At 49.0% G+C, this 26581-nt stretch overlaps 2 protein-coding genes across 4 annotated transcripts in view; one reads left to right on the top strand and one right to left on the bottom strand.

Moving 5' to 3' along the window:
• LOC136996518 (SUN domain-containing protein 3-like) overlaps positions 1-26581 on the bottom strand; it is a 390273-nt gene that overhangs the window by 10872 nt on the left and 352820 nt on the right. The window lies entirely within an intron of this gene.
• On the top strand, positions 24130-25080 carry LOC136996445 (olfactory receptor 10K2-like). Its single transcript, XM_067317367.1, has one exon. The coding sequence runs from the start codon at positions 24130-24132 to the stop codon at positions 25078-25080; it is 951 nt and encodes a 316-aa protein (XP_067173468.1).

The raw sequence follows: 26581 nt of genomic DNA, 5'->3' as shown, positions 1-26581 counted from the left end.
CTCTGCCAAATCAAGAATCTAGTGTAACATCAACTGTCTTCAAAGAAGTAAATTTTGGTAGGAAGCATTCCACCCTCCATAGTCCATGCATGGAATATTTAAAAGACCTTGGTCAGGGAGTCCCTCTGACCTCTGAAACCACCTCCTGCAGCCCATACGTGTCACGTCACGCACGGCATAAGGAACCAGGGACAGCAGGGGCTCGCTAAAATGGCCTGGCAAACTGCTGCTTTGCTCTCCCACTGTCCTCCGAGTCTAGGAGGACTTCTGCATTTACACTTTAAGGAAAGCTCTCTTGCTTTCCCCGGTTTCCTCCCCGCTTTCCTCATTCTCCAGCAATAGCCCTTCGCTGTGTGCGAAAAATGCTGGACGGAGTGGCGAAGGCCTAGCCAGTTCTGCGGGTGACATCTTAATTACGGCAACGAGTCGATCAGAGTGCCAAGAAGGATTTCAAGAGGCGCCATCAAGGACAGAGCAGTCTGCCTCAAAAGGAGGCAGGAAAGGCACACTAAGTAGCCCGTGAATGCACCATAGGGCTCATTAAACACAAAAAGTACCCTAAGGAGCAGTGTTTCTTCCCATAACTGTCTTCAAATTTTCAAGTGTCATTTGGCTAACTGGAGAGATTTCAGGAATGTAGCTGAAAAAGGAAGGTTTCAATGAGCACCTAATAAAAAAAGAATCCGTGTTTATTTTTTTTTTTAAATTGTCTGCATTTTTCAGCTTAGCAAAAAAGTTTTATCAACATTCTATACCTGATGTTGATTCAGATTGTCTCCCAATGAAGTTCAGGCATGTAGGAAAAGGAGGATACTTGTGGTCAGATGCTGCACAGACAATCTTCTCCCCTACACCCTCAGCCCCACCCTTTCTCTTCTCAGCCACCTGGGACTCACATAACTCCTTTTCATATCTACCCTTTTTCCACTGAAGCCTGTAGCTGAATGTTACAGCTCATATGCATCAATTCCCACCTGCTTTATTTAGAGAACTACCTACAAACAGACACAGAAAGTTTTGTCTTGACTGTGAAAAAAGAGAAAACATGACACAGTTTAATTAAAAAAATAATAATAATAATAATAATTCCTCAACTTTACATTAAGACCAAGTTGTCTCCACTGGAGGCCACTTTCCACAGGGAATAACCTTACTGGACGTATTTCAGAGAAAGAGATAGAAAAGGATAGCTATAGACACAGGTAAGGAGTTGGCTAACGAGACAGTTGAACAAACTACTGAAAGAGGAGGCAAGCTTTAAAATCCCTGAAGTTCAAAGCAGCAGCTGGGTAGCTGATAGATATCTGAATGAACAAAGAATAATGGGAGGAGGAATACTGGATGGACAATACGTAAAGGATATGTCCAGGCAGTCTTCTGAAGAGATGACTTCAGAAATGGTTGATTTAATAAGGATGTGCAGAAATACAGGAAAGATTCTTGAGATTAAATACACAATGTAATAGACAGAACAGTAGTAGTAATGCAAGTCCTGGGGAAGATGAATATTTCTTCTCCTGAGGTTAACATGCTTCCTGGAAATTCCCAGTTTGGCACTATAGGAAAACATTAACATTTTATTAAAATTATTCAAGGATTTCAGCTGCTAAAATGTACTTTTTTTTTTTTTAATGTTGAAGAATATTCTTCAACTTTCCAGGCAGAGCTCAGTTTCCTAAACATGAAGCATCTAGTGCCAATTTTAGAGGCCCCTGTGTTTCTGAGGTGTTTCCCTGGGACTGGCAGCTATCACGCAGGACCTAGGGGAGACCAGAGCCCCTCTGGAGCTGAAGCTGGAGGCTGGCAGAGGGTACCAGGGTGTCTACAGTGGCACCAAGATGTCTCTCTTTCTGTAACTGAATCCCACCCCAATTTTGAAAATCCTTTTCCTTTACAAACAAAAACATTATAATGCCCCGAAGTCCAACACATTAAAGCAGAACAAAAGGAGGATGATAAGAACACATACAAAAAATATTAAAAAATGGAAAGTATAATAAAATGTCCTGTTTGCATCATATTTTTTTTCTTAATTTCTTTGCTGTTTCATTTTTTAATTGCCATTTTCTATACATCTGGCCTACACCATTGCAAACCTGTTTTTACATCATGCACAGAGCCCGGCTGCTGTCTGGGAAGATGCAGGTGGGGATCAAAGAATGCAGAATGATATTAATACCCAAGTCCACAGATCCAGTGAAACATCTGGATATTAATAATCGGTGACCCATTGCCATCAGGCTGATTATCTTGAGGCTCTTTTCAAGACTCCTAACAGCCCAACTGATGAGTGTATGTCCGATTAATAGCTGCCAGAGGGGCTTTATATCAGCGTCAGGTTGTTCGGAAGATCTGAAGGTGCTCCAGATCCTGATAAAGTATGCAAAAAGAGACTATAAAGCCCTGGCGGTGGTCTTTGTGGATCTGACAAAGGCCATCGATTCAGTTAGACATATTTTCATGCCCTGAAACAAAGAGGCATTGATGGTCATGTAACAGGCATCATAGCTGATATGCGTGATAACACCACAACTCAGCTGGAGGAGAGGGGAAAGCAGTCAGAGATGATAGAGGTCCTCACCACAGTAGAGCAACGAGATCCAGTGTCCTCAGCGTTGTTCAATTTATCAGTAGCCCCGCTGTTATGTAGATTGGAGATCAGGAATGGATTTAAGCATGGCAGAAAAAGTGTTACATTGTTGGCATTTGCAGATGATCTAGTCCTATTAAGTGTCTCTTGTGATGGGATGCAGGGAAATATCATGGTGGTTGAGGGATTCTGCCAACTGATGGGACTGAGGTTGCAGGCTGAGAAATGTCACGGGTTCTTTATAAGGCCCACAGAAGATTCTGTTACCATCAATGGCTGTGACCCATGGAAGGTGAAAATCTAAATTAATTAAGAAGGCTCTAATCTAAATATGATGGAGCCGGGCAGCTCTCAGAGATATTTGGCCCTGGGGGTGGACCCATGGATTGGTCCTTCCAAGCCAGAGCTGCAAGAGGAGCTCGATAAACTTTGAAACCACTGCAGAGTGCTGAAATCCTGAAGAGGCATGCCATCCTGAGGCTGTTATATGCAGCAGATCATCCTGGTGCAAATGCCACATATCCCCAGTCCTTTGACTGGGACATAAGAACGGTGGTGAAGAGCTGGCTTCATCTACCTTCCAGCATGCGTGCCTCTATTCTTTAATCCAGCATGAGAGAGAGCGGCTTGGGGATGGCACCCTGGCAAGCCAGATTCTGAATATACAGGCTCATTGGTTGCATTGTATCACCCACTCTCAAGACGACATTATCAGAATAATTGTTCCAGAAGAAGGTATCCAGAGAGAATTTTGTGTCTGTGGATTGCCGCGGGAGGTCGAGTAGATAAAATATGATCAACAACAGATAGATTAGCTGTTACAGTAATCCTGGCCACACTGGAAGAGGGGGAGGTAACATGCAAATGGGAGACGTCTGTTCCAAAGGTCATCTTCCCTAACCGGAATAGGTGGAGAAAACACAGATTTGAAAATTGGATAAATCTGCACAGTCAAGGCCATGGTGTCAAGAATTCTGTGAACGACAACATCAGTAATGATTGGTTGGTGCATTATAGGTGAATTCCTCGCAGGAAAATTTTGATGGTGTTACTAGTCCAGGCCGATGTCTACCCAGCTAGGAAGTGCTTGGCCAGAGCTTTAGGGGAAGGGTTCAGGAGAAGATGCAGGCATTGTCCTGTTGAAAGGGAAACTTGCTCCCATATTATTGGTTACTGTCCTGCAGTCCAAGATGCCCAGATCAAGAGGCAGAACATCTTGTACAGGATGATGTCTAATGAGGCTAAGAGGACAGGTTGGGTGGTGTTTCTGGAACCTAACGTGAGGGATAAAAATGATGAGCTCTTTAAGGCAAGTTTGGTAATGGTAAAAGGGTCTAGGACATTGGCAGTGGATGTATCAGTCCATTTTGAAAGTATTTTGTCATCTTTAGGGGATGCAGCGATGGAAAAAGTGTGGAAATATCAGCACTTGAAGGAGCAGGTGATGGAACTCACCAATGCCGGTGATGTTGGATTCCTGGGATTCCCGGTTAGTGCTCGAGGAAAGTGGTATAAATGTAGTTTGGGTTCTCCGATGGCCAACAAAAGAGGACTTCAAGGCTCTTCAGCAGAAGGGCTTTCCTTTCCTCAGTAGATATTATCCACAGTTTTACCTGCCTAGGTAAGGCTGACAACATAGAATTGGGCAAATATCATAAAAGTGACGTTCTTTAGAAGTTCTTCTCTCTGAAGGCAACAGTAAAATGCTTCACACAGATGACATGCATCTGCTCAGCCTTCTGGAATCCCAGACTGTGTTTTGCCTTGACTCTGGTAGTGGATCAAGGAGGTAGTGGTGCATAAAATCTTGTCCCAGATGACAAGTTTGCCAGAGTTGTCTTTGGTGGACGAGCTGCCTTTAAGTTCAATTTGAAAAAGGTACCACTTTGGTTGCTGTTCAGTAAATAGCCAAATGCCTTGTCGTCTACTTAGTGACATGCATGAATGGATGAATGAGATTCCCACTGTCCCTACCTACTCTCTAGTGAAACCACAGCCAAGGGAAAGAGCTTGATGGAATCAGTGGGGAAAGAAGATCTGGTTGAGCTTGACTCTAGTCTGGCGCTGAGAAGAAACATGAGAGATACAGAATAAGTGAAAGGCCCTGTACATGCACATGACCCATGCCATGACCCAGCTGCTGGTGAAATACCTCTACTCTGATAGTTTTTTTCACTTCCCTGGTGAGTCGGGGGGTGGGGGGAGTGAGCCCTGTCAGGCTCTCACTTCTGGCACCAAGTGCCCAGTGCATGCTGGGCATGACCTGCTCCAGGGACCAGAAGAAAGCTCGTGGGTCTGGGTGGGCCAACTGGCCCCATGGGGGTGCCTTGGGCCGCCGGTCAGCCTGGGGTCAGGGATTCTTCCTCAGTCCCAAGTGACACACAGATCCCAAAGTGAAGGAACAACTGGCTGACGAGCTTCAAGCTGGACTTGGAAGACAGCTCAAAGGCTCTGGGGTTTGAAGGAGGCAGGTGGGTCTTAGGGTTGTAGGGATTCCTCTTACGGCTTAGTCTTCAGGTATCAGGTGAGGCTTTCTGATTTGCAGTTAGCGCTCAGGTTAGCCTCTCCCCTCTCCCCTCATCTGCACAGGCTTGACCTCCAAAGGGGTGTAGGTTTCTGAGTTCTTCTTGGGTGTAATCATTAGAACATTCCCTTACTGCTTCTCGAGCTTCCTTCAAAAGATGAAGTTGTGCTGTGTTTCAATGTAGTCTTCACTCTGCTGTCTCATGAAACACATCCAAAGCCCTTCCTTGGCCTTGTTCATCACAGAAACATGACTGCTAGGCTCTGCTGAGAGAGGAAATTATTCCTTCTGAGCTTGCTGACCACTGAGCTCCTTGGCCATAGTCAGCTCTGGAGGCTGTGTTTTGGGGAACAGCCTCACATCTCTGCTGTATTGCTCTACAAAGGTCTCTCTTCCTTTGCTGAAAGCCAGCCCTCTGAAGTGTGGGACTCCCATTTCTTCAGCTGTCATCAGGAGAAAGGAGTGTGGCCAGTGTCCACAGCAGCAATGTGCAGAAGAGGCAGAGGCTGGAGTTGCCATCTGAAGAGTGAGTGCACAGGTAAGAGGAAACTTGTCCTGAGCTGATGGTTGTGGATGCAAATGGGAACCTGGGTGTACAGGGGCTGGAGAGGGGCGAGGCTGTGGGGTCAAAGACATAGAGTGCGAGAGATTTGTCACTGCTGTTGACACACCCTGCTGCATTCACACAGACGTACACACCCCCACACATACAAACACAGACAAGGAAATGTGTGATTGTGCTCACAACTGCACGCACACAGACACTCATGTGAAGACATGCTATCACATACACATGCACACAATTGCACAAACACTGATACCCCCACAAGAAATGGGTACACACACGCACACATGTATGCAGGCTTGAGTGCATGAATGTGCACAGACTCATGCACATGGAGGTGCATGCATTTGCTCAAACACATGCAAGCCCTCCACACTGTGTGTACAGGCATGCACATTCCTCTCCCCGCCCCCCCCCATGCATGTACAGAGCTGTGTCTATGAGTGCAAGCATGTGTACTGGCGTGCACACACTCAGATATACCTGCCAGCCAGATACACATGCCTGCACTCGGCATATGCACAAACTCTCCAACTCATTTGTGGGCACCAATACGCACATGAAGCCAGATGTGATCTCACATGAAGGCAGGCGTACACATGCATGCACACCTGTGCCTGCAGGCATGCACAAATAAACATCATAGCCAAAACACAGCAACATCCATGGATTCTTCACCACCTGTCCATGCCCTAAAGCCCCATTGGCCAGGAGGATCATAAGACAGAGTGATTAGTAAAAGAGGGCTTGAGAGGCAGACTTTGCAGGACTCCATCAGACTATCTCGGTCTGGGGGGCTTCTTCCTCTTTTTTTTTTTAATTAATTAATTAATTTATTTATTTATTTGTTTGCATGCAGGAAATTTTGCCCATTTGGTGTCTTTGAAATCCATTTCAGAGCACTTCCTGAGCTTCTGTACACACCACAGTTCCTCCAAGCCCTGCTCTTGAGCAGACTTTCATCAGGTTGCTTGTGGTCTCACCAGGTGCCCTTCCAAATGTTCTATTTGCTCTGAAAATTGCATTTCCAAGCGGCTTGGAGAGAGGATGTCACTGGATGTCTCTCAGCATCCTGGCTGTTGTCTTTGCTCGGTGCCTCTTGCATCGCCTGAGACCTGTGACCCTTTAACCTGCATGAAGGATGTTTCCAAAACGACTCCCTAAGTTTTAGCTGGTTTGCTTTTCAGTGCCTTGAAGGATGGTGAAAGACCAGTCCTACCACTTGTCTTTGCTATAAGGCTTCTCATAGCCCCGGATGAACAGTTCGTAAATACCGGCTCTGTTGGTGCCACCACTTTAGATGCCCTTGCCTAAGTCCTTCCATCTCTCTCAAACTGTCAGTGCGTAAAATAGGATAACGCTTGCTCACCCTCATGCACGGAAGATTAGTTAAGTTCATTCCATGTTTGGGAAGGGATTAAACTTCTGGCTGTTGGAAGGATTCCCACTCTGACCCAGACCCGAAGGTCTTGCTTTGTAGTCTTCAGTTTCATAATCATTCCTCCCATGAAATCATCCTCTTAGAAAGTGTTACCAGTAATTATTTCCAGGCCTTTCTCCAATTCCTAAGTTTCATAGGGTTGTTCTAGGTAATACGTAGACAAAAGAGAATCCTCTTTTGGGGTACTAAATTGTACCTAATGGATCTTTTGCTGTGCTATGACCATTGTGAGGTCACAACATTAGTCAGCGAAGCTGTTCGGCAGCTAGACCAGCTTTGGGGTAGAGGGAGATGCAAGCAGTAACAGCCGTCTGGCTGGGCTGTTCATAATGAGGCCTCTGCTGTCTCAGCAAGTGTTGTGCCAAGAGCAATCTTCAGGTGACACATGGGGTGCTGACTGGGAGCTCACTTTTGTCTCGGGGCTGCTGTGCCAGCAGTCTGCAAGCAGGTGTGCAGGCTTCGTGGGCTTAGTCAGAGGTGCCACCCAATAGAGAAGACAACTTCACCTTAGGCAAGAGGACGATACAGGTTGCCATATGGCAGAGGTGTGGATCCTGAGTCTGCAGACTGAGGCGTTGTGAGGTCACCACTGCTGATGAAAGCTATGCCAGAAAAATCAACATTATCACGTCAATTCTTTGTCAGCAGCTGACTGGCCCTCACCTGACACATTGCTGTGAAGGTCCCCGTGAGGTCACTTGTGCCTGAACAGCAGATGGGCCAGCAAAAGGCACGTGATTTGGGAGCTTCTGGTGAGGTCACTTGTGCCTCAGAGCTGATATGCCAGCAGCAGGTGCATGGATGGGTAATTGATTGTGAGGTCTTTCCTATCTGAGCAGCTGATGGGCTTTGTCTCAGCAGTTGACAGGGTAGCAGGAGGCAAGTGGCCGAGGAGATGGTTTTGAGGTCACTTCTGCCTCAGCAGTTGACAGGTGAGCAGCAGGCACATGGCTGGGATGCTGGAAGGGGCGAGTGGAGGAGATTGTAGAGAGAGATGAGAAAGGAGGGAGGGGGATATAAGGAGAATAAGGAAGGAAAGGGAGGAGAGACTGCATGAGAGAAGGATGCAGTGGAAGGGAAGAGAGAGGGAGATGTAAGACAAGGAAGAAAAGCAAGGAGGAGAAAAAAGGAGTAGGAGAGGAGAAAAACTGACCTTTTTCCTGAAGGAAGCATGAAGGGGACCAGAGAGGCAACACTTTCCCTCTGCAACCTCCTTCCTGCCAGCCTGGGCTGGGTGAGAGCAGTGGGGTGGAGCTGCCCCCAGAGCCAGGGCATTATGGAGCAAGATCTCGGGACACCCTGACAGTGCTGTTAATCATCCTGAATTATTTGCTATGCAGTTTCTACACTTAGTAAGAAGGGCCTAGTGTGAAGGGAATTTTTGGAGAAGAGTTCAGAGAGGCACCTTCATCTTTGAGCAGTAGAAAGCTTTGCTGACTTTGTGAGCAATGAGATAATTTCTTTGGCATCATCTCGCACGTCTCTCTCACTGCCACAGAGCCCAGAGACAAGCAATTCAGTCATATCAAATGGAAAAAAAAAAAACAAAAAAAAACCACACTTTTTTTTTTTCAGATACGTTCTTGCAATGGCGTCATGTTTCCAATGTGAGTATGTTTTCCTCTGTAGCACTCAGCTGACTAAGATACCAGCTTCTCAGCTTGTGTTTGTTAGCGCTGTGTTGCCAGGCCTTGTCTACCTGCGGAGTTGTTTTTTGAGAATAAGTATTCAAGCAAATGGTTCCCCCTTAATTCCACATTTGCTCTTCCTTATTTTGGACTCTGTGTGTCTTTCCATGGTGTAATGTGGAAGAATCGCTGTGTTTTACATTCCCAGCCTACCCTCCCTCGAATTAGACAGAGCTGATTTAAGTATAAAGGACTGAAGCTCTCGTCCTCTGTAAAGTTCCACTTGCTTCTCTTTCTTTTGGGTGAGATAGCAAAAAATAAAAATCAGAATGTGAGAATTGCTGATGTTTCCTTTGTGCTGTAATGTACATGGAAAGCCTCTCTCAGTAGGTAGACCAAAGGTCACGTCCTACAAGTCGTCAGGTTTTGACATTTCCATGTCTTTTGTGAGGCTCCAATAAATAAAATGCCTCCTAAAGGCCTCCTTCCTCTGTCAAAGTTGCACAGAAGGAGACAAAATGGATTTCTGTGTTGAGTAGATTCTGCAGAGCTCGGTCTGGAGTCCGGTAATGCTAAATAATTCCATTAATGGCCTAAGGGATGGAGCTGATGTTTCACGTATGTACTGACACTAATGTGGAAAAGTCTGAAAATGAGCAGGAGGGCAAGACCAGAATTCAGAATGATCTCGACAAGCTGGCAAAAAGTGATTTTGGCAGAGAAAAAAGACTGGTCCATTCTCCATGGACACTATGAGTGAGAGATGAGAGATGGCCTTAAACGGCAGCGAGGAGGATTTGTGTTGCAAAAAAACTTCCTCACAGGAAGGATGGCAGAGAACTGGGACAGGTTGATGAAGACTCTTCTGCCTCTGCAGGTGCTGACATTGTTTGATGTGTAACTTGGTTTCCTGATGTAATCCTTGAGGATGCTGCATGTTCTGCTTGTGAAAACAGTGGAAACTTCCAAATAAACTTTTTTTTAGGCTTTTTTTATGGAAACTTTCATAAACGATAGAATTTCCAGAAGCTGAAAATGTCACTGTGTCCAATTATTCCTGCAAACTGCAGAGGGAAGATGGTGCCCTTTATTCAGACTCTGTCTTCTTGTTCTCAGGTTAGAGCCTGAGACACCACCTAGAAGCCCAGTCAAAAAAATCTGTGACTTTCTTTATAAAGCCTCAACAAGAACAGAAATTTGGGCAAAAGGTCGATGAGTGCCTGAACAGAAAAGGTAATGGAACTGCTGACTCCTGACAGAGGTTTCTATGCTTTTTTTTGTCCTTAGTGTTAAGTGATGAGAGCTAAGTTTAAAATGGGATGTCTGAGATAGTAGGCTGCACCTCTTATGTCTCTGTTTCCCCTTTGTGGCATCTCGAGTGACTGGTTATGGAGCAAGATCTCGGGACACCCTGACACTCCAAATTGCAGTTGAGACCTCTGGGCTGTAGCTTGCTGCTGGACTCCGCTACCTGGTGTCCACTGCAAACTGCTCTTTCATTTTATGAGTTTGTGCAACGGGGTATAGCAGCACTCTGAATAATGAATTCTGCCTGGAGTTGTATGCACTGGATGGGTTTGCATAGCTCTGTTTCAATTTGAATAGAAAAATTCCTAGAGATGATGGTGAAAAGACCTCTGACATTCGCCAAATGTCATTTCTTTGAGAAAGTTGGGAATTCTGACCCTTCTTTCTTAAGTACTCATAACCATCTCAAAAATAATGCCTTTGAGTGGAAGGTGCCAAAATAGCAAATGTGTGTGTATGAGACCACTGGAGAGATCCAAGAATCTCTTCTCTTCCTGTGAAATTATTCCCCAAACAGAAACTCTTCCAGGGCACCGACATCTCCCAACCAGCCCCTCTTTTCAGCACACAGACTAGATAAAGCAGCAAGGGAAAAAGTACTGTAGGGGATAACGTTGCAGAAATTCAGAGTTGGACAAGATGCAGTATGAGAAAGGGCCTAGGACCTGGAAAACAGGACTCAAAGTGAATGCAGTTTCCTGCCTCGGATATGGTTATCATGTAACCGAGCACAGGTGCAGGTCATTCTTGCTGAATCTGTCACAAAGATGCTGGTCTGAAGAATCCTCTTGCTTCATCCTTACAGGAAATCCTCCTGCCAAGCATCTCCTTGGGCATGAGAGATATTTTTCCAAGCAGATTTGCTGGGGCCAAGCTGGAGGAAGTGATGGGGCAGAAATGCAAGGAAAATGAGCCTCCTGCCAGGTGAGGCTTGCAGAGAAATGGGTGAGGGTGACACTGTGCTCTAGTAAATGCTGAGTGAGATGTTTCCTTTGGAGCCAGTGTTTGTATTAGCTCTGAAAGGTTATTTCCGCATGTCCCAGTGACCGATGTGTCCGTTGTGCTTTTCTCCTGACATGACTTCCTCCTTCTCTGACATTGTCCCTCAGTACTAACCCACTTCCCTTCCCGAGTGCAGCAAACAGATGCAGCAGTTTGTGCAGAAGGGCATGCAGAAATGGGCCAGAGACCTTCCTGAAGAAAGCAAGGGGCTGCTCAGCAGTGGTGAGCACTGACTGGAGCAATTACTCCATATATCAGAGGTTTGGGGCTTCAGGAGTGCTGGCGCCTGTCCCCAGTGCCGGGACAGGTGGAAGCAGTGTCCTTGCCTGCAGGAAGTGTGTGCTGGTTGAGGAGCTATGTCGCCAAGCTGTGTTATGGAAGGAGATGAGCAGCCTGCACAGCTTCTGGGAAGATGCAAAAGCAACTGAAAGGTCTTCTCCAAGACCTTTCAGAGACAAGAGCCTGAACCCTCAACTGCTGAGCAGGAGGGGAAGCCAGAGGCTGTGCTCAGCAGGGTGGCAAATGGAGACTCCCAAGATGGGGAAGGCTGAAAGCTTGTGACTTCTGGCACCAGGAGGACGGCTCCTCCTCCACCTGCAAGTCTGCAACTGCAGAATAAGTTTGGTGCTCTGGAAGCAGAATAGGGGCTGGAAGCTCTTTCTGAGGAAGCATCAGAGCCAGCTGAGCCTGAAACACACATCCACACCAAGAAGAAGCAGCAAGTGGGAAACTCCCTCCTATGGGAGACAGAGACCCCATGTGCAAGCTGACCTGCGACCTAGGGAAGTTTGCTGCTTGCCATGGGCTCGGATCTGCGGTCTTGCAGAGAGGCTGCTGAGGATCAAGGCTACAGTGGAGGACTTTGGTGTAGTGACCATGAAACAGTGGTGTCCAAGATCCTGAGGGGAGTGAGGAAAGGGAGTAGCAGATTGCAAGCGAGCAGACGGTACCTTATTCAGGAAACTGATAGGTGGGATCCCATGGGAGGCAGCTCTGAAGGGCAAAGGGGTTCGGGGAAGCTGCCAAGTCCTCCAGGACAACCTCCTCCAAGCACAAGAACAGTCCATCCCAGTACTCAGGAAGACAAGCAGAAGTATCAGGAGACCAGGTGGGTAAAACAGGGAACCCATGACTGAACTCCAATGACAAAAAAAACAGAAAACCAAACCAAAACAAACAAAAAACCAGTATATAGGTGGAAGCAGGATCAGGCTACAAAGGAGGAATTTAGAAACGTTGCCCAGGCATGTAGGAATGGAGCCGCTCAGCTGGGGTTGAGGCTTGCAAGGGATGTCGAGGGCAACAAGAAGCGTTTCTACCTCTACATTAGTGGTAAAAGGCTGAACAAGGAAAATGTGGGACCGGCGCTGAAAGGGATGGGTGAGTTAGTGAAAATGGACAAGGCTAAGACTGAGGAACTCAATGCCTTCTTTGTCTCAGTCTTCCCTGACCGACCTGGTTGCCATCTGTGACAATATTCGTGGATAAAGAGAGAGCAGTGAATATCATTGACCTCAACTTACCACGGTGTGATGGTGTGCTCCTCCGCCCCCCGCCACCACTGATGTGCTCTCTCCCCCTCAACCTGACCCCCCTGTAAACAGCACATATGTAGGGGCTAGTTGAGCACACGCCAACTAAGGCCCATCTAGTATGCAAATGTGACTATGAGTCAATCATCTCCCTCCCATAAATAGGGGGCAGCCCAGAGCCCATTGAGCTCTCCTGCACGGCAGCGGGCTGCACTGCAGAACCTCCTCTGGAGCAGGAACGCCTCTCAAGGTTACTCCTCAAGGTTGAGAGAGATTCCTTACCTGTGACAGATCCTTGGTAAGTGATTAATAGCATGCTGAACTTTTGCAAACTTCGCAAAACTTTCCTGAGTTATAGCTCTGACTAATTGTGCACGTAATTCCTTAGACATAAACAGTTGACCAAGTCTGAGACTAAGACTGGATTCAGCCGCACCTAGGCTCCTCTCTGAAGGAGTTTAGAAAGCAAGGGGGTCCAGTCTGAACCTCGTGGCTCAACGGGAGGGTTTCCTTCACGCTCACCCCTTTAGACATAAACCGTTGACCAAGTCTGGGACTAGGACTGGATCCAGCCGCACCTAGGCTCCTCTGCAAAGGAGTTTAGAAAGCAAGGGGGTCCAGTCTGAACCTCGTGACTCAACGGGAGGGTATTCCATCGCTCATGCATCTGACCCTGTCCTTCATGCAGTAAATAACTGAGTGAGCCTTGCCAGTCAAACCTCGTTAAATCGTTCTTATTCACAACTAAACTTTCTTAAGTTGCTTAATGCAATAAACATAGTGCTGCTTCCCTCTTACAAGTGAAGTGCATCACCCCTTTTGCAACAGGAGCATCACCTCCCTTGACCTGCTGGCAGCACTCTTCCTCATGCACCCCAGGATATCATTGGCCTTCTTAGCCACAAGGGCATGTTACTGGCTCATGGTTAACTTGTTGTCCACCAACACTCCCAGGTCCTCCTCTGCAGAGCTGCTTTCCAGCAGGTCAACCCCCAACCTGTCCTGGTGCAAGGGGTTATTCTTCCCCAGGTGCACTTGCCTTTGTTGAACTTGATGAGGTTCCCCTCCGCCCACCTCTCCAGCTTGTCTATGTCTCTCTGAATAGCAGCACAGCGTTTTGATGTATCAGGAACTGCTCTGTTTTGGATCATGAGCAAACCTGTTGAGGGTGCACTCTGTGCCTTCATCCAGGTCATTGATGAAGATGTTGAACAAGACTGGACACAGTCCTGACCCCTGGGGGACACCACTAGCTACAGGCCTCCAACTGGACTCTGTGCCACTGATCAGAAAACTCTGAGCTCTGCCATTCAGTCAGTTCTCAATCCACCTCACTGTCCACTCATCTAACCCACACTTCCTGAGCTTGTCTATGAGGATGTTATGGGAGACAGTGTCAAAAGCCTTGCTGAAGTCAAGGGAGACAACATCCACTGCTCTCCCCTCATCCACCCAGACAGTCATTCCATCATAGAAGGCTATCAGGTTGGTTAAACATGATTTCCCCTTGGTGAAGCCATGCTGACTACTCCCCATCACCTTCTTGTCCTCCACATGCTTGGAGATGGCCTCCAGCATGAGCTGCTCCATCACCTTTGCAGGGATGCAGATGAGGCTGACTGGCCTGTAGTTGCCTGGGTCCTCCTTCTTGCCCTTTTTGAAGACTGGGGTGACACTGGCTTTCTTCCAGTGCTCAGGCACCTCTCCTGTTCTCCATGACCTTTCAAAGATGGTGGAGAGTGGCTTAGCAATAACGTCCATGAGCTCCCTCAGCACTCGTGGGTGCATCCCATCAGGGCCCATGGATTTGTGGGTGTCAAGTTTGCTTAAATGATCTCTAACCCACTCCTCCTCCACCAAGGGAAAGTCTTCCTTTCTCCAGACTTTCTCTCTTGCCTGCCGGGTCTGGGATTTCTGAGGGCTGGCCTGAGCAGTAAAGACTGAAGCAAAGGTGGCATTCAGTAACTCTGCCTTCTCTGCATCCTTCGTCACCAGGGCACCCACCCCATTCAGCAAAGGGCCCACATTTTCCCTAGTCTTCTTCTTGCTCCTGATGTCTTTGAAGAAGCCCTTCTTGTTGTCCTTGACATCTCTAGCCAGATTTAATTCCAAACGGAGCTTAGCCTTCCTCAGCGCATCCCTGCATACTCTGACAACGTTCCTCTATTCCTCCCAAGTGTCCTGTCCCCCTTTCCACTTTCTGTATACTTCCTTCTTCTGGCTGAGTTTTGCCAGGAGCTCCTTGCTCATCCATGCAGCTCTCCTGCCCCCTTTTCTTGACTTCCTACTCATAGGGATGCACTGCTCTTGATCTTAGAGGAAGTGATGCTTGACTGTTAACCAGCTCTCTTGATCTCCCCTTCCTTCTAGGGCCCTAACCCATGGCATTCCTCCAAGTAGGTCCCTGAAGAGGCCAAAGTTTGCTCTCCTCAAGTCCAGGGTTGCGATCCTACCTAGTGCCCTGCTGCCTCCTCGCAGGATCCTGAACTCCACCATCTCATGGTCACTGCAGCCAAGGCTGCCCCCAACCTTCACATCTCCAACCACTCCTTCTTTCTTTGTTAAGATAAAGTCCAGCAGCACACACCTCTCCTTGTTGGCTCCTCCACCACCTGTGTCAAGAACTTATCCTCACTGCTCTGCAGGAACCTCCAGGACTGTTTGAGCCTAACTGTGTTGTCTCTCCAGCAGATATCAGGGTGGTTGAAGTCACCCATGAGAACCAGGGCCTGGGATTGTGAGGCTACTTCCAGCTGTCTGTAGAAGGCCTCATCGACTTCCTCATCCTGATCAGGTGGCCTGTAGTAAACACCCACAACAGTGTCACCTCTATTAGCCTGCCCTTTGATCCTTACCCATAAGCTCTCGACTCGCTCTTCATCCACCCCTAGGCACAGCTCAACACATTCCAGTTGCTCTCTCACATAAAGAGCAACTCCACCACCTCGCTTTCCTAGCCTGTCTTTCCTAAAAAGCACGTAGCCATCCATGACAGCACTCCAGTCATGCGAGCTATCCCACCATGTCTCTGTAATGGCAATGAGATCACGGCCCTGCGACCACACACAGATCTTTAGTTCTTCCTGTTCCCCATGTCTCGAGGACCCCACACATCACGTGGGAACTTCCACCTCTCCTGTTTTCTCTGGCAAGGGAATTCATTCTTTGAATTTCAGAACGCAGTCACATGCTTTAGGACCTTTTTATCACCATTCAAGGACAAGGCAGCTTGTTTAGCCAGATGTCCCTCTGGAGTCCCACAGTAATTATGCTGAATTTCAAATTTCAAAAGTGGCACGAAGCTTTCCTTGATGGGCAGGGAAATTGGCAATGAGGTGCCCGGGAGCTTTGGCGAGGCAGGGAAAGGAGAGCCCTGGACACAGGGCATGCATCTCAGTCCCTGCTCCCAAGACAGCGCTCTCCCATGGCTGTGCCATAGCTGTCTGGCTGCAGCTGTTGGCGTTGTCTCCCAAGAGCGGAGGGTATGTGCATCTGTGTGGGAGCTCCCACTGTTCCCCTTTTGCAGCAGTGGAGGCATTAGGAAGGGAGGAGGTGCCTTTTCTCATGCTAAAATCCACCTACAAATGCAAAATAAAGATGGTCGGTGACTGATCAGAGCTGGAGTGACCAGCCTCTGCCTTGCAAAGGGTTTCTCTGCAGGCAGAGTGAAGGAAGATGTGTTAAAACCACCGTGTGCTATCCCACAGTTATTTGCATGGACGTAACGGATGAATCTTTCTGTCCAAAACACCATTTGTCTCTGTTAGGAAGCTCTGGTGTGAGCAGTGTTGGGATGCTCGTGCAGAGCTGCGTCATGACAGGCCTTGTGCATTGGGGACCTCTGCAAGGGAAGTCTCTGCTTGAGGTTTCCAAGCCAATTCTTAGTGGAAAGTGGCCAAGCTCTGGAGTGCAACCACCTGGGCACAGAGACAGATGAGCCAATGCGGCCAGAGCTCCTCTCACACCGCCCCATGTGTCAACCTCTGTGAGATGCTGTCAACCTCTGTGCAATGCCATCAACCCCTGTGAGATGTCCCCCATTGGAAAGGCCAAGGGAAGCCCTGTCCTGCAGGCCTGAGCTCGATGGGGGTCTTGTAACCTCTTGCTGGAGCATCTGGGACTTTTCAAACTGAATCCAGCAGGATTTGCACAAAACCTGCTGAGCTTTCCAGGGCAGTGCTGGGACTGTCACTCCGGTAGCGCATCCTTGCCCAAAGCTCCTCGTAGCCTGGCTACGCTCACAGCCTGCATCTAGCAGGCTAGTTGGGTAGATCTTCTCTCACTCTCATTCTCCTTTCCTCTTCTCTGAACACCTTTTATTACTGGCCCACCAGTCTCTCTTCTTCCAGTGCCTTCAGTCAAGACAAAAAACTTCCTTTACTGACAATTTTTTGTTGCCCCCAATACCTATAGTTTTTTGGGTTTTTTTATATATAACTTTTTAGGACTAGCTATGGCTGTCATGGGAAGTACTCCATTATCCTACTTAAAACACCGTGTAAGTAGTGACAGTTAGTAAGCCAAGACTCTCCATACCTCTCTGGCACAAGGGGAGACCTCCTCTGGTCTCTGGTCTCTTTGCTGGGAGCAGCTGCTCCCTGCCAGGGCTCAGCAGCGGCAGAGGAGAGCCAGAGCCCACCACGCAGAGCTGCAGCTGGGCTGTAAATGGTGATGATGCCAGATAGCATGTGAATGGAGCATCACACTTCACTGCCTGGAAGTCCATCAGCTCAGAAGCGTCTCAAGTTATAGCTCTTGTGCCACATGCAGCACATGGTGCATGAGTCTTGCAGTAGCAGCTTGGGCAATAGAATTAATGTGATTTTGTTATGTGCAAAAGGGGACAGAGTGTGTTTTGCCATGGCTCCAGCTGCTGTGGATCTAGCAAGCCACATGGAGTCAGTGCAATTCCCTCCTCTAAAGACTGGTGCAGGAGGAACCGAAAGAGGAAGGCAGAGCCACATCTTCAAATGAAACTTTATTGTCTTATGTATGCATTATTCTCTGTCTCTACAAATGGACATGGGCAGGGCAGGTGCTTCAGGCTGAGAGGGACCCTAGTGGCCACAAGGACTAAATCACTGAGCGTGAAGGGAGACTAAGGCCCTTCACTTGGATGTAGGCTCTCACACTGCAGATTCCCACACCTGGAAAAGTCAGATGCAGCTCATCTAGCTGTGCAGGAGACAAAGTCACCTTTCTGTTGTTGATTACATCGAAGTTATGTCGAGATCTGTAGGAACACCATAAATTGGCACTAGACTTGCTCTAGACTGCCTCCCTTTAGCTCTTTCCAGCAGTTTTTGCACCCTGAGGCAATGACTTCAGTGTGATCACACACTGTGAGAAAAGGAGCCCCCTTTTGAGGTCTGCGAGGTTGAGGGTTCCCGTGCACTTACAGGATAAAATGGGCAGACAAGAGCTGCCACACAACTTTCCTGAGATCCTTTTGTGCGTGGGTGTGTGTTTTTTTGTTTGTTTTTCTTTTTGGTATGTCATCATCATCATCATGGTCTCTGTGAAATCAGTGCAGTCGTCGCCCATCCTGGATATTAAACCCTAGAAGTTCTACTGTTCTGCAAGCTATAGGTGGACTAATAGAAGATCAATGACCTTCACCCAGGATCTGTTTCTTTGTCAGCTGAAAGCACATCTGAATGGCCTCTTCCCTATTGCACTAAAAGCTGTGCGTAAGCATGCCACGTGAGAAGACTAGCCAGTGTGCCTACAGCAGGGAAAATGTTTTGCACCAGTTCTCAGCCTGATTCACCCGCTGTTCCTCGAGCAGCTGCCCGTGTCTCATCCTTCAGGGCACAGGAACCCCTGAGATGGCTGAGAGCTGCAGTTGTTCTTGCCTCTGCGCGATGCTGAATTTACAGCACGAGAAGTTAAACCAAAACACATCACTGCCAGCACAAGCCAGCTGGAGGATGGGGGACAGGTGATAGAAGAAATGGTCGATTCAGTGGGACCAGCAGAAGGGTAACTGGAACACAGCGCCGGCCACCAGCAGCCCCAGGAAACCTCCTCCCCCCCACCCCCCACCCCCGCCCACGAGGCAGCCACTAGCCGAGTACATACTCAGGAGGTCATGACAGTGCTGTAATACACGGGATGACAGATAGCCCATTGCCGTCAGGAGGAAAGAATGCATGAAGCCAAACATGAAGGAGAAATGCATCTGTGCAGCACACCCAAGGAAAGAAATGGCTCTGCTTCCCAGCACTAACCCTGACAGCATCTTCAGGATGATGGAGAAGTTGTACAAGATTTCTGAGAAGGACAAAGCATCTAGGAAAACATGCACAGGAACTTGCAGGCTCCGGTCCGCCCTGCTAACAACCATTATCACAGTGTTTCCAGCCAGAGTCACCATGTGCATGAGGAGAAACAGCATGAACAACATGACTCAGAGCTCAGGAAAGTGGGAAAATCCAATCAAAATGAACCCCATTGGGATGGTTTGATTCCCCCTTCCCATTTGTGCTTTGTCTGAAAAGAGCATAACAGCAACAACATTTTAACAGCACCATCAGATCAGCTTTCAGCAGAGAAAACAGCATCTACATCAGACATAAATTCCTGCCTTTTACCTCCTGCAGGAAATATTGTGAAAACTGATGCGCACTTCTCTAACATTTTTTTTTTATTGGCCCCTCAATATCACATTTCAGCACTTTGCTGTCACCTAGTATCATGAGGCTTTCTGGAGAGGACATGGGTGGGGACACTATTTATTCTGGGTGGGGGGGGGGGATTCATCTCACCTAATTCTGGATGTCCACCATTTATGTGTCTCTACCTGAGCTGTGTCTCTTCTTCTCCTTCTAGAGGGGAACAAGCATTTCTCATGGCGATTCCTCTGATCCCATCAGTCATTTACCTTCAAAGGAGGTGACTTACATTCCAGAAGTGCCTCTCCCCTTCATTGTCAAAGAGGGGCCCCACGTGACCTGCTGTGGGGGGATGTCTATGGACAGTGAGGGTGCTGGAAATTAGGGGTTGATGCAGTTTGAGATCATTGTCCCAGCACTGTAGGAATTGCTTCCCTGCACTGCATTGCCTCACGCCACTCTCCTACATGGACCACACATAAGGGGTGGTCTGGATCTCACTGCAAGCAATGAGACTCTAACCCTGGCTGCTCTCGGAGAAAACACGGGCCCAGTCATCTCACCTTAAAAAGAAAAGAAAAAGAAAAAGAGAAAAAGAAAAAGAAAAAGAAAAAGAAAAAAAAAAAAAAAAAAAAAAAGAAAAGAAAAGTCAGGCTTTACCCAGGACCTCACCTGACATACAGCATTATCAACTTACCGGCTCTGCACCATGAGCTGGAAAGAGTTTGTACTGCTTGACTTTTAATGGCAATCGTCACCACAAGCCCGTACAATCCCTGATCAGATAAGAGGGAGCCAAAGAGTGAGAAAAATACCTTTAAAACTCTGCCTGTTTCTTCTGCTGCCGCTTCTGCCCTCCAGGCTTCAGAAGGGGAAGGCAGCGATGATGAAGTGGCGATCACTTGCTCTTCCAGGAAGGATGGACCCACCACCCCCAGCCGCGTCAGCCCCATGACAATCCCATGCTTCTTTCCTCTCCATCTCCAGCATGCCCACAGGCATGGCTTGTACAGAAGGATTTAAATAGCTTTCATCCCTCCCCGGGGTGGGGGGAGGCACTGGACTGAGCCTTGTTCTCCAAGGCCAGATGCTGCCTGGCTTTTACATCAGTAGCTCCAAAGATTGGAGCGCAGGTGCCCAGCCCACAGTGCGGGCTACCTATCCGATGCTCCCTTCCCCTTGCAAGCAGCCTGGCACAGAAGTACAGGGAGGCAGTGGAGTCCTGCCTCCAGCCCGGCCCCTCCATGAGCCTGACACCAGGGCTTGAAGAAGTGTCCATGCAGAGCTGCAAGACAAGGGTCCCTTCTCGAGGTCTCCGGAGGCCAGGCATCCCATGTGGGACCATTTCCAAAACAAGAAGCTCGCTGCGTATCCAAATGGGAGGTCAGCAGTGCACAGTCCCTGGCTTCAGCAGCTCTCCCCCAGGTTTCCCTGGCACAGTGTCAGCTTCCTTGCATGCCGTGCTGGCAAGTCAGCTCTCCTCACAGAGTGGAGCTCAGGAGCGTGCTTGAATAGCCCAGTCAGGAGGGGGCATCCCCCAGCAAGCTCCTGGCCATCACCCCAGTGCCCCATCACACACAACAAAGGGCTCTTTGGGGTACCATAGGGCCTCTCTTTGGGCCTGAGGTAGTGCAATACTGTATTTTAAGCCTATTTCTGAAAAATACAATAATGAACCCAAAATAACAAGGTGGGAGGTGGGAGGGCTTTCTCACAGCATTTCGAGGGTCATGCTCTGGGCAGCCCAGGACTCCAGTGGAAACCCATGGGTGGGCAGGTAGATCTCGCTCCTTTGGCTTCCTACTCTACATGTCGGGCTAGGATTCAGTTCACCTAACTCCAGAAGTCCCAAGTGGAAGTATCTCTACCTGAGCTGGTTCACTGGACTCCTCAGGTGGCCAGGGAAGAGCTTGGCCATGCAGTCTGGGCACAATTCACCTCCCAGGCACAGGTGCCCACTTTTAGGATGTGGTGGGTCTTCTGCTACAGTCCATCCTGCACTGACAACCCAGACAGCCCAGGGGATCAGCTCCAAAGCAGATCTTTAATGCCCTCAATAAGACTCTAGTCAGAGGGTCTCCCCACAGATTTCTCAGTGTGACTATCTGATCAAGCTCCCTGGGATTGTACCTAGCTAGCTGGTGCTCTGCCAGGTATATGACATCCTGAGTGCTTGGCAAAGATTGTCTTAGCATGTGCACGAGTAGGAGGAGAGAACAACTTACTTCAGCACCTTCTCACCAAGATCCAGATTCCCCAGCTTCCCCGTCAATGCATGGCTCATACGGAGCTGCCTGAATGCAGAGAGAAATGCAAAGCCTCCTCTGAGACAACTTCATGCCAATTCACACCCTCAGTCTCCATCTCCTTCAAAGGCAAGTCAGGACAGCCAAGAGCATCCCAGCAACTAGCCCACTCCAGTGTCTGGCATTACTGCGTCCTGGCATTAGCCAGTCTGGAGAGGTCTGGGGACATGGGACAAGAGTCCTTGGGAGAACTGGTTCCCCTCCCAAGGGAACCAGCACTGCTGGGTGCCCAGAACTGCTCCAGGTGCATGTTGAACCCCTTCCCTCAGGTGGCTGGAAAAGCAGGCGGCCAGACATGGAAGTCAAAAGCAGCAGCACGTGCCAGCCATACCCTTGCCAAACCTTGCACAGACTCTCTGAGTATGCATGACGGCAGTGTGTGTGTCCAGTTCAGCTTCAGCTCCAGCACGGGAGACAGTTCTGGGCAACCCAGCTCCAAACTGATCCACCTCTCCTGCCCACCTCAACTCAGAGGAGGACAACAAAGATGCCTGCAGGCCTAGGAGAGGTCCTTGAAGGAAGACGCTCTCAGGAAACTGAGAGAGCTCTGGAAGCCAAGACCATGCAGGCCAAGTTGGCCTGGAGGGTCCCAGGACACCCTGGCACAGATGAGGCATCCCAAGCAGCAGCAGCAGCAGCAGCAAGGGAGCATGCTGGGTCTGCCCACAGTCAGGCCAGGTTGTATCACATTGCCAGTGGAGCTGAGAGCATCAAGCCCCCGACCAAGGGTGGGTGTCCTCTTTCCACCAGCTGCACTGACCTCCTTTCATATCTGGTGAAATCTCTGCTGCAGGCTCCACTCAAGACAGGCCAGGGTGACCCACTCAGCGTAGGGGCCTATGCTGTGGACATCCACATCTCAGCAGATGGTCCTCCCCCACCCCTCCATGCCAAGGGCTTAAGAGCTTGGGGGGGCTAGAGGTGAGTTGGTGCAACACCCCCTTGTCTGCACCTAGGTGACATTCTCAAGTGTGGAGAACAGAGACCCAAGAGCCAATGATCTGCTCAGCCAGTGGTTGCTCCACCTCCAACGGGCACATGGAGGCATCCTTCCTGTGGAATGCAAGCTCTTGCTTCACCTTCCTCCTCCTCTCCAGCAGTGTCTCGTAGCCCCAAGCAAGCACCTGGCATGGGCTGCTGTGCGCTCAGCCATGGTTTCTTGGTAACACGCATGGTTTCATCTCCCCTCACCGCAGCACGGACATTTATACTTGACCCAGCAGAGAGAAATGGGCTCTTGCAAGAAGTGAGCCCCTGGCCTGCGTTTGGCACCTCTCTCAGGAGAAGAGCTGTGCCCCAGAGCTGTGCATTTCATACGAGTCAAGATGAGGACAGATGGCTTTCACCGAGGGTTGGGCAGTACTACTTCTTGAACACACTCCTGCTGCTCTCCCATCACACCTTGGTCTGCACTGAGTCCCAGTACACACCTTGGGCGACTGTGCCAGTGCAGTGGAGAGGTGGTGGGCTGCGACGGGGTGGAAAGGAGCAATGAAGGGCAAGGCCACTATTGCCAAAGAAACTTTTTTTTTTGCCCACTTTCATCAAGAAAGAAAGGACTAAAAGTGCCTACTTGATCCTAGCTATTGCTTAGGAAAAGGCCTTGTGTGTTGAGTTCAGCACACATCCGTTGCTGAGAGCTGCTGAGGGTATGGCCAGGATGCCTCAGGGAGGTCGATTCTTAATTATGCCCATTGCAACCAACTAATGACATCTGTCGCCAAGTGAGGACATAGCAGTCCTTAATGAGCACGTACCTCAGTCTCCTGGAAGAGCTCAAAGCTACTGCCACCCTACCCACAAGGACAGGACAGGGTCTCTCACAGAGGCTGGGGACGCTTCCAGCTACAAGTGTGCAGAGGGCTGCAGGCCTGCTCCATGCCTGAACATCCTTCTGGACAGTGCAGGTAGGGCTCCGGGCTCATCTTTCCCCTGGCTCCACAGCTTTCCTTTCTGCAGCCTTACTCTTCACAAGGGAGGGGAGGGAGAGGACCTGTAGCAGAGTCTTGATTAGACCCCACCATCCAGGTGTGAATCAACCCTGTGCCGAAGGAAGAGAGGGTCTGAGCCTCCTTCACGCAAGACCCCCTTGCACTGTTGCCCTTCGGGTGTGAAAGGGAACATCCCAACATGCCACCGCTAGCCCAAGGCATCCAGGAGCCTGCGTGTGCATGCAGACAATGCACACAGCCCGTGGCTTGAGCCAGTCTGTGCAGATCAGCAGTGGGAGCTGGCTGCACTGCTCAAACCCCCTGCCTTTCCCTGCTCTGCTCCTCCAGCTGCTCAGGGCAGCATCTCTCATGGCAGCTTGGACGCTTCAGCGTTCACAGCTCTGCACGTGTCCCCAAGAGCTCGCACAGCCCTTTTGTGCGTGAGAGACTTTGAACTGGCATTTTCTGTCTTGCAACTCCACAGCTGACACAGCTGTGCAGCCTCAACCAAAGCACAGTAGCCCATATGCACCAGGAGGGCAACCAGCATGGGGAGGGAGAGGCCAGGAAAGGGCTTTTGAGGAGGGACACTAGCAGATTCTCTTTGTCACTACAGCTCCTTGCACCTTTGGTGAGACGGGTGCTGCTTTTCTTCCTGCCCAACATTCAGAGAAAGCCTTTTGCTTGCATGGAAAATGACAGCCAAACCCTGGCCACGGACTTCATCTTCCTGGGGTTCTCCAACCCGGCAGAGCTGCAGAAGCTGCTCTTTGTGGTCTTTTTGCTGCTTTACTTGGTCACTCTGAGCACAAACACCACTATCATGACCATCATAAGGGTTGACCCAAGCCTGCACACACCCATGTACTTCTTCCTCTGTGTCTTGTCGTTTTTGGAGACTTGCTACACCTTTGTCATTGTCCCCAAGATGCTGGTAGACTTGCTGGCAGAGAGGAAAGCCATTTCCTTCCTGGGCTGTGCTGTGCAGATGTACTTCTTCCTCTTCTTGGGGTGTTCCCACTCCTTCCTCCTGGCCGCCATGGGCTACGATCGCTTCATGGCCATCTGCCACCCCCTGCACTACAACAACATCATGACTCGGCGAGTGTGTGTTCAGCTGGTGGTTGCTTCTGCTCTCAGTGGCTTGCTGGTTGCCCAGACCATTACCACCTTGGTATTTTGCTTGCCCTTCCAGGCCTCCAGGAAACTCAACCATTTCTTCTGTGACATCGCCCCGGTCCTCAGAGTGGCCTTCGCTCACACCAATCTCAGTGAGGCCGTTGTCTTCACACTGTGCATCTTTGTCCTTCTGATCCCACTGACGCTGATCCTTATTTCGTACCTCTTCATCCTCTTCGCCATCCTGAAGATCCCCTCAGCCACAGGCAGGCGCAAAGCCTTCTCCACCTGCAGCGCTCACCTGACAGCGGTGATCATGCACTATGGTTGTGCCTCCTTCATCTATCTGAGACCCAATGCCAGCTACTCATCGGACCAGGATGCAGTGATCTCAGTTGCCTACACCATTCTCACCCCGCTGCTCAACCCCATGATTTACAGCCTCTGGAACAAGGATGTCAAAACAGCTCTTCAAAAAGCCCTCAGAAAAAACAGACTTTCTCAGAAAGATTTCCAGTGAAGAGGTTATTCCCCTTGTGTATATTCAGCCAACATCTTCCACTTCCAAGAAAACATCACCCCTTTTCCATGCATCCTCTCTTACTCACAAAGAAGCTTCTCGGAATGACACAGCAGCTCACTGGGGCTGGCAAGGACCTGACATAAAAACCTCATAAATTCAAGTCATGGTGAAGGTGCAAACATGAACCCTGATGAAAGACACCCCCTTCTGGAAGGGCTCAATGGCTCTGGAAACCCACATGTGCACAACTCTATTTTGGGCATTGGAAAGGCTCTTTGGTGACATTTTTTCACCTGACCCAGGTAGTAAAGAAGAAAGGTAGGTGTTGAAATCATTTCAGGGTGAAATGCTTAGTTTTTTAGGAGATTGCAAACTCAGGACCGTGCTCCTTTTGCACATCAAGATGCCCCTGAGCTCTGGCATTCGTCCGTCTGCATGTTATTCTAGTGCCTGTTAGCAGAGCCTGCAAAGCAAGTGAGCTGCATCAGGTTGCATCAGCTTGCCTTTGCCATGGGCTAAGCGTGAACCTGGACGCAGACCCGAGTTGTGAGACAGCTGGAAAGTTCAGGTCCACTGACAGGTGAGACCAAGAACGTGAATCCAGATGGACCTACAGAAGGGCTCCTCAGGAAGACCTGCTCTAGAAAAACGAATTAATAAGATCTCTCCCTGTGAGCACGCGTCTCCTCCCACATCACAGTGCCTTCTCAAAAAGCAGTGGAGCCAGCTGTGAAGCTGGAATTAGCAAAACCAGGAAGGACATCTCCTTCAAGGGGGGAAAAGACTCTTCCTGCAGCACCGTTCTTCACTGTTCTGCAGAACTGAGCATTTGTAAAATGAACTTCTTCCCACTGCAGCCAAGCACATCCTTTGTTTGAACAGCGGGACCTCTTGAGATGTGTCTGAGCAAAGGGCTGGCTGAGCTCTCTTTTTCCAAACCGGGGCACCAAGCAGAACACAAGCAATGCCCAGCCCTCAGCCAACAAGGATCTCTCCAGCAGAGTCCTCAAGCACTAAATAAAGAAATAGGCTTTCCTTTCTGGAAAAAGTGAAAAGGTAGAAGGAGACAGAGAAGAAAAAAACAGAAGACACTTATTTTTTCCCTCAATTTCTAGGGTTTCTCACAATGTCAGAGGTACAGTCATGTGTCCTCCACAGCTTTGTATATCGCCTTGCAATTGCCAAGGCAGAGGATGGGCGAGAGGATGTTGTAGAAGCAAAAGACATTGCTGGACTTCTGAAAGGATTATGGAGATGCTTTATGCATTGCACAGTGCATATTCAGGCTTTATCAAGAGTGACTTGAGACCGAACCAGGACAGAAAAAGGACAACAAAAAAGAAGGGTCTGAAAAAATGGTCCAAGCGAGATATGAAGAAAACATATTTCACCAGGGTCACTAGAATCCAGCGGGAGCAAAACCTTCTCCCTTTGGTAAATCTGAATTAAAGCAGAGGATTTCCCTCATGCATTATTTCGTTTATGTCATTCTTCATTG

Source organism: Apteryx mantelli, unplaced genomic scaffold (assembly GCF_036417845.1).
Source record: "Apteryx mantelli isolate bAptMan1 unplaced genomic scaffold, bAptMan1.hap1 HAP1_SCAFFOLD_40, whole genome shotgun sequence".
Taxonomy (NCBI): domain Eukaryota; kingdom Metazoa; phylum Chordata; class Aves; order Apterygiformes; family Apterygidae; genus Apteryx; species Apteryx mantelli.
The sequence above is the reverse complement of the archived record's forward strand: the minus strand, read 5'-3'. Positions and strand labels throughout refer to the sequence as shown.